Consider the following 11,962-nt stretch of genomic DNA (forward strand, 5'->3'; position numbering starts at 1 on the left):
TGTCGGTATCCAACTTCCACTCGGGACACTTACGCCCAAACTACCTCTGTACGACTTGCTTGCTTCCACCATCGCCGCCGCAAATCTCTCGCCCAAGGCCAGCGCGGAAGTCACCCTTCAGGCCAAACCAGCTCAGAGCCTTGTGTTCCTGAAAACACACTCCCCTCTCACTGCCCACCTCCTCCTCTCTCTTACGAATATTGAACTTAACGGTAAGCCGATCACCATCAAGCCATATGCACCCAATCATCCCATCTCATGCCTCGGCGTCATACACAACGTGGGTGGTCATTTCACATCAGCTCAGCTCTTGCATGACCTCGAATCTTTCACTACTGACATACTCGCTGCACGTATGATGGGCTCCACTGAATCCGTTCTCATAACATTTGCTGGAACCGTGATCCCTCGCTTTGTATATTTTAAACGCGTCTCTTTCCGATGTCGCCCACATAAACATAAGCCCCCTACTTGTACCCGGTGCCCTGCTATAAGGCACCGTGCTCACCAATGCCCTCAGCACAGCGTTGCGGCCAAGTGCCGCCGCTGTGCAGCGCTTCTGCCTGCAGATCCTGCTGCTCACGTTTGTGCCCAACCCTGGTGTATCCATTGCCAAGTCAATACTCATTCATCTCTCGACTCCACCTGCCCTTTCCTCCTTGCTAAGCAGCGGGAGTGTGCCAAAGCCGCTTTTCTCCGTCGCACAGCCTTGCGCCGAACCACCCAGCCATGCCCGCCCTCCTCTTCGACGCATGAATTCCGTTCACCTTCCGCAACATCCACCCCGGGATCCTACGCCGCTAAAGTGAAAGGCGCGTCACCGGTGTACCCTCCTTCCTCTAACAACACACCCTCACCATCCATGGGTAACGAGAGCCGTTCCTTCGATCTCCGGCTCGCAATGCTGGAACGCAACCAGCGCGAGCAACAGCGCGTCTCAGATGAGTTACAGCAGAAAATCCACGCTTTGACGCAGACCCTAGAAACCACTACCTCTTCTCTTACCTCCGAACTCGCGGAGTTGAATAAGCAACTCGCCACGCTCACCGCCCCGACCTCCGACTTCCATGTAGCCAAATTGGCTGACATGGTCGAAACCACCACCACCGCACACCACACTCGCTTGGTTCAACTGGAAACCTCGATTGTCCGGATTCTTTCCGCCCTCGAAACCCAATCCAAGCAATTGGAATCCTTCGCTTCTATGCTCAACTCCCTGCAAGACTCGCTTCCCCCGGCAAAAAAGAAGGAACGCGGTCGCACAAGCGCCTCCGCCACTGCAATGACTTAGATGGAGCGTGGAAAGGACCTCGAGATTTTGCAGTGGAACTGCCGCAACTTTCGCCATAATAGGACCCCTCTCCACCAATATATCCTCACTCGCCCTTTCCTACCCCATTTTCTTCTTCTCCGGGAGACTCGGACGGCCCGCACCCTGCCGGGCTACCGTGCCTACCATGCTACGACGGGCACGCCACTTGCGTCCATTTATGTACGCACCGACGTTCCCGTCGAACCACTTGACATCCCCTCCACTCTCCTTAAATATTTAGTTGGTGTGGTCTATTACCAACCCTCTTCTCGTACCTCTCTCACCCTTATGTCTTTTTACAATCCCCCTGCCACATCTTCTTTGTTCAATGCCCTTGGCAAATTCCTCCACTCTACCTTTGACTACCCATATCCTCCTTGGGGGTGATTTCAATGCTCCTCACAGGCTCTGGGGTTACCCCCAGACACTCAAACCAGGCCGCCTTCTGCAGTGGCTTGCCCAGGAACGTCACCTCACCCTTCTTAACACTCCTGACACCCCTACTCGAGCGGGCACTGCCTCACAGCGCTTCACTACACCCGACCTCACTTTCTCTCGGGGTTCCCTTCCTTTTCATTGGCAGGTGTCAGCCGAAAACTTTTTCAGTGACCACTTTCTCATACACATCACCACTTCCCTTTCCCACATGACTCGGACACGCCAAGTAGTTCACACTGACTGGGAGGCATTCCGCACTAATCTCCTTTCTGACTCATATGAAAGTTACGACCACTGGACATCGCGGATCTCCGCAGCACTGGCATCCAGCAGCCGTCGCGCTCGCTTTCGACACCCCATTCCTGACCCTGATCCTCACTTTCTCCGTTTATGGCGTCGTCATAAACGTTTGCAACGCTCTTTTCGCTCCCAGCCGCATAACGTCCAACTCTCCTCCCGCATTGATGCTCTGCGTGCTGAAATCGTGGCTTACGGCGCATCCCTAGAGCACTCTCGTTGGAACGCGCTGTGTGACGGCCTCGACTCCACATTGCACTCGCGATCCACATGGTCTCTCTTTAGATCTCTATTAGGTACTAAGCCTGCCCTTGCTCCCACCCTAGCTAAAGCGCTTACTCACGGGACTCCGTCTGATGTCTTTGACAATTTAACCTCTCTGTATCTCCTGCCTCCCTTAACACCTTCCTACCCAGATTACTGTGGCGATACTAACCCAGACCTAGACCGCCCATTCACCCTCAGGGAGCTTGAAGCTGCCCTGGCAACTCATTCTAATCGCTCGGCTCCCGGCGAGGATGAGATAACATATACTACACTCCGCAATCTTCCTGACAACGCTAAAGAATTCCTCTTAAAAACATTCAACGAAGCATGAGACAGCGGCTGTCTTCCGAGCGCTTGGACATCCTCTCTCATTTCCATGATTCCGAAGCCGGGCAAGCCTCCATCCCTCTCTAACCTTCGCCCTATCTCTTTGACGTCGTGCGTAGGCAAGACCTTTGAGCGAATGGCCCTGACTCGCCTGTCTGATTTTATTGAGGCGCGAGAGTTCTTCCCCCATTCTCTTATCGGCTTCCGACGTCGCGTCTGTGCGCAGGACATGTTCCTCGTCCTCCAGCACACATTTCTCTCACCTTCTCGCAATCAGATTCATGCTCTTGTAACCGTTGATGTCCGTAAGGCATTCGATGGTGTTTGCCATGACCACATATTGGCTCAGCTCTCCTCCCTTTCATGTGGTTCCCGCATGTATTCTTACATTCGGTCCTTCCTTTCTAATCGAGTAGCTCGCTTTAGAGTCGATACTCATCTGTCCAACCCGCACTCCCTCACCCGCGGCACTCCTCAAGGTGCCGTACTATCTCCTACCCTATTCAGTATGGCTATGGCCCCTCTTGCCTCCCAACTATCCGAAATTCCTGACCTCCATCATATTTTTTATGCCGACGACACCACTCTCTGGTGTACGTCTGGATCTCCCGGACAAGTGCAGGATACTTTGCAGCGTGGCCTAGATCTTATCGCTTCCTTTCTTTCCACTGCTGGCCTGTCTCCTGCTCCAGAGAAATCTGAGCTGCTTTTGCTCAATCGCTCCGCTTACCAGCGCTCCCACAATGACCTCATCTCCCTGCATCTTTCTGGCTCTCCCATTCCTACCGTTCAACAATGCAAAGTTCTTGGCTTCCCTTTGCATGCGGCCAAGAACGCGCAGGCCCTCCATCACGCTGTCAGGACCTGCCACTCGGTAACTCACCTCCTGCGGCGCGTTGTCACTCGACAGTCGGGTCTCCACGAGGCTCATGCGTGCCGTGTTGCCCATGCGCTCGCCCTCAACAAGTTCCTGTATTTTATACCTTACGTTCAATTTACCCAAACCCAACTTAACACTCTCGAAAGAGCTCTGTTAGGCCTCTACAAGGCAGCTCTCAACCTCCCTATCACTACCTCTACCACTAAGCTCTTTGCCACTGGCCTCTTCCATCCACTACGTTCTCTTCTTTCTCTCCACCACGATTCTCAGATTGCGCGTCTTTCTCTTACCCGTCAGGGTCAATGGCTATTGGCCCAAGCGGGTATCCCTCACATTCCAGTTCCCGTTGCCACCTTGCCTCCTCCCGCGTGCACCCCTGCTCCCAACCTTCGTATCCTTCCTCTCCCGTCCAACATGTCCCCCGTTCTGCACGCCGGCCGTCGTCACGCGGCAGCGCAGCATCATTCCCCTCCTTTTTCTACACAGGGAGTCGCCTATACAGATGCCTCGTTCGTGGCTCCTCGGGGTTCATGCGGCTACGCTATCTACCATCCACACCTTTCGACACCTGAAACCCACACCAGCGGGCCATACCTGCACCCACCCGATGTACTTTCGCTCGAGGTCCTTTCCATTGTCCATGCCTTACAATCATTTTCTTCCCTCCCTTCACTTCCCGAGTACACGATATACTCCGACTCTTACGCCGCCATCCGTAACATACAGAACCGCACATTACCCCCATACCTCCAACAGGAGGTTGAGCGAGCTGTCTACGCACTGCAACCTTCCCCTGTTTTCCTACGCTGGGTTCCTGGGCACTCGGGGATTGACGGTAATGAGCTGGCTCACCGGCTCGCCCGTGATATATTGCACCGGGCACCGTTCATCCCCTGGCCCACACCTTCGGAAGACAGTGGGAGCTCCGTCAAGAACGATGGGAAGATCTCGCTGCGCCATACTATCAAGGAGGTATACCTACAGCTCCGACTCGACAAGCGTCTTTACCCTCCTCCTCATCCATCGCTCACTCTACTAGAGGCTCGAATTCTACGGCACATCCAAATGAATTGCCTGATCACCCCCTCTCGCCTTTTTCTCTATAAATATAGATCGGACCCCTGCTGTCCCAATTGCCCATCTACATATGCAGACCTGCCACACTGCCTTTTCTACTGTCCAACTGCTCAGCAATCCAGCTCTTACCCTCCCCCTTCCCTTTCCATCACCACCTGGCTCGACTGGATCGGCGCCGAAGGGAAAGAAGAACAGCGTCGACTGATCGCGCAGGCGGTCGAAATGCTCGGCCTATGAATTTGGCTGAATAAAAGTCTATTACTACTACTACTAGGCATCACTGCAACCACTCGTGCAAGTATGATATCAGCTCTGGTTAGCCATCTCACTTTTTTTGTCCCAGATTACGGCGCCCGATCACGCTATCGCGTCCTACTCTTGAAGGCGAACCTCAAGTGTCCTCCAAGTTTTTTTCCAGTCCCAGACAATTTGACCCTCCCATAAATTAATAGAAGAATGAACATTCCTTGCAATAGTCACAAGCGTCATGACTGACGCTGATTTGTTGACGTCATCAGATACGTCTAGTATAGGATTCGTTTTCTACATTTCGAGCTGAGTGACAAGAGTGACTGACACAAATGAGTCGCAACCCTCACAGATAATCTTCAAGTAGATTGTATCATGACGTGCGATCTCCTTCTCTATTACCATATGGTTCCTTCAAATTACATGTACTCAGCCACTTGACGTAATCACTATGTGACTCATATTATAAGTCACTGAGGTTCTACTTTAACACATGATCCCTAGTGACTCACATTACATCAACCCGCTTCTCATACACGTCGCTTACCTCCTGACAGTCATGTGAAACGAAATGCCCTCCTCAGAGTAATAAGTGGCGCCCCTACCACTCAGTCAAATGGCGTGATCACTAGTGATTCATTCGACGTCACCACGCTTCTTAACTGCGCATACACTTTCTAAATATGTCGACATGTACATCAAATGATGTCTTTCAAAGGTTAATAATCCAATCACTATCAGAATGTAAAGTGACGCTATCACTAGTAATTGATGTGACGTCATAACTCTTCACAACCATGAATGCACTATCGCAACCTGCCGACATGCATATCAAACGAAATGTCTTTGAAGCGGTAATAATCTGATCGATATTACTATGGTAAGTGACGCTATCACTAGTGGCTCACATGGCGCCACCACTCTTCACAAACATGAGTGCACTATCGCAGCCTGATGACATGCATATCAAACGAAATGTGTTTCAAGGGGTAATAAACTGATAGTTATTACGATGTCAAGTGACGCTATCACTAGTGACTCACATGAAGTCATCACCTTTCTCAATTGTGAATGCACTTTCGCAACCTGCCGACATGCATATCAAAGGAAATGTATTTCGAAGGGTAATAACCCGACCGCTATTACGATGTCAAGCGAGGCTATCACTAGTGACTCACATGAAATCATCACTTTTCACAATCGTGAATAATGCACTTCGCAACCTGCCGACATGCATATCAAACGAAATGTCTTTCGAAGGGTAATAGCCTGATCGCAATTACGATGTCAAGTGACGCTATCACTAGTGACTCACATGAAGTCATCACTTTTTACAATCGTGAATGCACTTCGCAACGTGCCGACATGCATATCAAACAAAATGTTTTTCAAGGGATAATAACTTGGTCGCTATTACGATGTCAAGTGACGCTATCACTAGTGACTCACATGAAGTCATCACTTTTCACAATCGTGAATGCACTTTCGCAACCTGCCGACATGCGTATGAAACGAAATGTATTTCGAAGGGTAATAACCTTATCGCTATTACGATGTCAAGTGACGCTATCACTAGTGACTCACGTGACGTCACCACCCTGCACAACCGTTAATGAACTGTAGCGACCTACCGACATGCATATCAAACGAAATGTCTTTCAAGGGGTGATAACCTGATCGTTAGCATAGTCAAGTGATGTTATCACTAGTGATTCACGTGACATCACCACCCTTGACAACAATGAATGCCCTATCGCAACCTGCCGATATACATAACAATCGAAATGTCTTAAAGGGGTACTAGCCTGATCGCCATTACTACGTCATGTGGCGTCATCACTAGTGACTCTCATGACGCCCCCACCCTTGACAACATGAATGCACTATCGGAACCTGCCGACATACATATGAAACGAAATATCTTTCAAGGGGTAACAACCTGATCAGTAGCAATACGTCAAGTGACATTATCGATAGTGACGCACGTGACGTCACCACCCTTGACAACAATGAATGCATATCATAACCTGCCAAAGTGTATATCAAACGAAATGTCTTTCAATGGGTAACAACCTGGTCGCTATTACTGTGTCAAGTTACGTTATCACTAGTGACTCACGTGAGGTCAACAACCTTCACAACCATGAACGATCTTTCGCAACCTGCCAAGACGCATATCAAATGAAGTCTATTTGAAGGAGTAATAACCTGATCATTTGCATAAAGTCAAGTGGCGTTGTCACTAATGACTCACGGGACGTCACCGCAACTCTCAACTACGCGTGGACTCTCGCAGGCTGCCGACATATTCTGCCGATATCAATCCTATATCCGCAGCCGTTTAGTCATGCCACGTCGGCATTTCGCACAGTGTAGAACCAACCGCCGCTGGGCCTGACATGCAGACATTACGTTATGTGTGTTCGCTTTACCGATTACAGTCTTGGTGGTACTGTTGTTACTTCAGCAATGATAGACGTATACATAAAAACACCAATGGAATTTCTGATTTTGCCACAAGCATTTATCCTATCGTTAACAGTATATGTAAATTTAGAAAAGTGAGCCTCATAGACGACCGTGGTTTATAGTCCGCTTATTGCCTAAACGGCATTTCAATTTAATTGTACCAAGTGAATGGAGGACATGCCTAATGAGTACGTTTTTACGTTTTAAGCCGATATGTTGTTTCTGAATTTAGAGTATTAGCAGTGCTGGTTTACCGTACGGTAAGTACGAAATTCCGTACCGTCGTGGCGGCACGTAGATGGTTTAAACGTTGCAGTTGTGCGTACGGCAAGATGATGCGTACGGCAGCAAGATGAGATTATCAGAGTGGCTAATAGAGATTTTGCAAACAGAAAAAAAAACAGCGTAGCTTGCACTGGAGGCGCAATGCTAAAGAGACTGTGGAGCTGATGGGCACATAGGTAGTCGTGGCTGTTGTTGTTTTCCCAAGTTTTAGAAATTTTTCTTTCTTTCTCCCTCTGTTTCTTTTTCTTTGTGTTTGTGTACGTCATTTGCCTCTGTTATTTTCTATGTATTTCTTTCTCGGTCTTCCTGTCTTTATTTCCTTATTTCCTTTCTCTCTCTTTCTGTATTTTTCGCTTTCCCTTTCTCTCGCTTTCTATTTCTTGCTCTCTCGTTCTTTGATTTTCTCTCTTTCTCTTTTTTTCTTCTGCCTTTCGTTCTCTCTATTTCTCTCTCTTCATATGCTATGCTTTACTCTCTTCCCTCCTCCGTTCATTGCTCCTCACCATCACATCTCTTCTCCTCACCTTCACTTCACTTTCCCACCCTCTTACTATACTATACAATACAAGGTTATGCTGTGCTCTGCGAGCGCGCCTGGATAGCCGAGTGGTAAGACGCTCGCCTTCGGATCGTGAGTACGTGGGTTCGAATCGCCTCGCGAAGAAATTCCCCCCCCCCCTATAGTTTCTCTCTGTCTTTATCTTGATTTCTCTTTCTTTCTCTTTCTCTATGTACTCGTTGTCTCGCCCATCAGAGTTATTGTATCCCGCGCTGTAGAAATCGACGCACATGTTATGCGAGCGAAGCAGAATATAAAGAAGAGAACGAAGAGAGCACGTGCCGGTTCATGATGATGATAGTTTTCGGTTCGAGACAGGCAGAATACGGCCGGCTTAAACAGCTCCACTGTTAAAAAAGCAGCGTGACGACCAAGATATTAGGCATTACCTCATTTACCGCGTGGTAAAGCGGGGCTGATAAAACACCCTTTTGACTCAACGATGCACATGGTTTGAGATAAAGCGAACGAGCGATGAGTGTTTTTGTTTTCTTCTGAAATATGCGGCGACCATCGAATCACGAAAGGTGCATTACTTCTTTTTGCAACGCCATAAGTGCGTAAAATATTTTTTTCAGACTTCTTGATGTAAAATGTGAAGCGCGAAGTTTACGTTCGCTCGAGCAAAGTGGCGAAGTGCACAAAAATGTTCCACGATATGCAATCCGCCTGGTTATGTTCTTTTCTGCCACATACAAATATTGGCATGATAAAAAGTACTCGCAAACTCTATGACATCTATAGAAACGCACATTTATTTGTTCCAATTCGCTCGCTTTTACAGATCTAAATACGCCCTATTTTGGTATAAGAAACACCAGCGAGCTCACATTTTCGGTAGAAGGGAGCTCCGTTTGGCAGTGATGATATTTCCAGCCGATGAAAATACGCGCTCCGAACTTGCGGATGAGGCTAGGATGCACATGTACTTTTTTGCAAGTTCCGCAAGCCGTGGAAATTGGGACTCATGGTCCTTCCACCATTTCAGTGCGTCCAAGTTATGTCCTATCTGAGGCTCTGAGAGATACGCTTCAAACTGAGCTGACAGGCCACTAACGCGAGGATGTGCATTGAACAATATGTCCAGTGCTGTTGCTTCGGTCTGGGTAGTGTCTGTCCCGCTTTGGTCATCCGAAGTTGCCAAGTCGTCAAGCTTTTCTCGAACATTGGCACGGATTGCCTCCCGGGTGCCTGGTACCTCATACTGGAGGCTTTTGTACCTTGGATCGAGAAAAGATGCTCTCTGGCGTGCAGGACACCGATGTCGGTTGGGCGTCCCAGTCCAAGGAGAATCTGCGAGATATCTCCAGCCGAATTATTTCTTTGAAATTCTCGACTAGAGGGTCGCCAGAGGTCTGAGGCTCTAGATTTTTTATTAAAGCTTTCATCACTGGCCGAACCATGGAGACACTGTGTCGCTGCAGAGAATGTTAGTTGCAAGCTGAAGAGGCTCAAGCACCTCACAAAGTTCACTGATGACATTCCATTCTTGCTGACTGATCTCAAGATTCTGCGCTGAATTTGCCGTGACAATTGCTCGGTCAGCAAGAACACTTTGAATGGCAGGCCGGTGCTTGATGAGCTTTGCGTGCATTTGGTAAGTAGAGCTCCATCTTGTCGGGCAGCTTTGCGTCAGGCGCTCTCTTGGTAAGCTGAGCAGCTCCTGTCGCCTAGTCAACTGGTCGCTGGCGATGGTCGAATGTCTGAAGTCGGCGACCAGTTTTCCGGTTTTCTGGCAGAGGCCATCGATTTCCTTGTCGGATAGTGCCTTCTTGATGCTCAGGTGGGGACTGTGGGCAGAGCAGGTCACGTCATTCGGCTCTAAAATGTCTCGCAGTGCATTGACTGCTTTAATGCCGTTAGATGCGTTATCAATGACAACAGCCGTCACCTTGCCATCCAGCTTCCACACCGCGATGACTTCTTGAATTCGCTGCATGATATTTTCTCCCGTGTTCCGCTCTTGCATTGCCTCCGTTGCTAAAGTGAACGCTTGTGACTTCCACTCACTGTCCAAAATGTGCGCAGTCACTGTGATGTAGGAATCTTGCGCCCTTGATGTCCAGCAGTCTGAGGTGAGCAAAACAGCTGTAGCTGAGTTATTCTGAGATGCTGCCTTCTGTTTCAAGTGATCATGAAGAAGTTTAATTCGATTTTTCAGCTTAGCATTAGAAGGTGTCTTGTAGCTTGGCTCCACGACGTCCATGAAATGCCTAAATCTTGTACTGGTTGCGAATGCCAAAGCCAACTGGTTGATAGCGATGATTTTTGCTAGCGCCTGGTCAATATTCTCCTGTCTTTCAGCGCGCCTCTTCTGTCGTTTTCGTGGCTTAGGTCCCGCTGACGTCCCAGGTATAGTTGCGTGACTGAGAGTTTCGTTACCATCAGGCGTGTCATCAGCAGAAAATTCATCAGTGTCGCTTATATCCGAGGTTGGTGGCAATCTGCAAAAAGAAATATCAGCAGGTGAGTTCCTTGCAACACTATTAATTATGGCGGTGATGCCAGAAAGAACCGCAACATTTATTGAATTGTTTACTTTGAATTAAAATTTACTAAGTCTAACTAAAAAATTGCAGTATTTGAGGCGTTTTTTTTCGAAATGGGTCAAATCCATCCAAAGACAATTTGAGAAAACCGCAAAAATTTGCTATGCAAACTAAATACAACGCTGTCAAAGCTATTCTATGATATGTTTTACATGTCGGCTGGGGGAAGTTTCTGGCCACAATCAATTAAAAAATATGCAGCGGATTTCACCATTATTAGCATGATAACTTTGGACTTGGCTCATTTCCAATTGAGACATGGAATTCAATGCGGTATTCTTGAAAAAACTTTATTGAAATTCGGGCAGTGGCACATTCTTGCTTCGTCGGCGTCGACATTGCTTCTGTTCACGATGTCGTCGACGTCTCGGGACCGATCTCTCGCCGATCTCTTCACTTCCCCAGAATCCATGATAATCCAGCTCGAAAGGGCAAAAAAAACTTCCACGAACACCCAGAAAACACGCAGAGTAGTCAGGCTAGGCGGGAAATCACACGGAGGCTTCCACGTTCGCCGAATCACGTGATCGCCGAAGCGCTCTACTATCGGCATACTGGATACAGCGCATGGATCTGGCTCAATTTCGTTTTGAAACGGGATCTGTGAGCACACGTAGCTGTTGGTATTTGACTCCTTTCGTTCCGATCTCTCTTTTAGAGGAAAGTTAAGAGAAGTACTTGCCAATGGAGCAATATTTGATCTAGTTTCGGTTTCTGGATTTAGCCCATTTCGAAAAAAAACGCCACATTTATCTGTCATCATCGAATACATATGTTTCATAGGTAATAAAGAAAAGCTGGCAAATTTACATACTTAGGCAGAACGCTTCCCGCGAAATTAATATTTTTATCGCTTCATTGTTGTGTCCTAAGCTTAAGTGCAATAGCAAACATCGCGCAGTTCCTTAGCAAACAAGTACGATATTTTAATATAGCAAGCCTACGTGTAGTTCTTAGTAGTTTACAAGCGTGAATTGTTTAAGACCGAAGAATGCTTTATATTAAAAAAAGGTGGCTGATCCCTCCGTCATAGGAATCGTATAACACGAAAGTGAACGTCTCGTCACAGAAGTATTTATTGTTCATAGCATTGGTATATGAGAGCTTGTACAATGTCTACTGTTGTTGGACAGATGTAGCACCGCATGATGTGGACGCATCGCACTCACGTTGACGCCTAATGGTACATCTCCTACCGACGACAACGCCCATGATCATGATTTAATCCTTGCGGTAGCTGAAGTTCTTAAACA

General features: G+C 48.0%; 1 protein-coding gene across 1 annotated transcript; it reads left to right on the forward strand.

Moving 5' to 3' along the window:
* The first annotated feature begins 2,690 nt into the window (after window positions 1–2,690).
* On the forward strand, window positions 2,691–9,487 carry LOC125757395 (uncharacterized). Its single transcript, XM_049412973.1, has 2 exons — window positions 2,691–4,792; window positions 9,415–9,487. The coding sequence occupies exons 1-2, from the start codon at window positions 2,691–2,693 to the stop codon at window positions 9,485–9,487; spliced, it is 2,175 nt and encodes a 724-aa protein (XP_049268930.1).
* The last annotated feature ends 2,475 nt before the right edge of the window (window positions 9,488–11,962 follow it).

This window comes from Rhipicephalus sanguineus, chromosome 2 (assembly GCF_013339695.2).
Source record: "Rhipicephalus sanguineus isolate Rsan-2018 chromosome 2, BIME_Rsan_1.4, whole genome shotgun sequence".
NCBI lineage: Eukaryota > Metazoa > Arthropoda > Arachnida > Ixodida > Ixodidae > Rhipicephalus > Rhipicephalus sanguineus.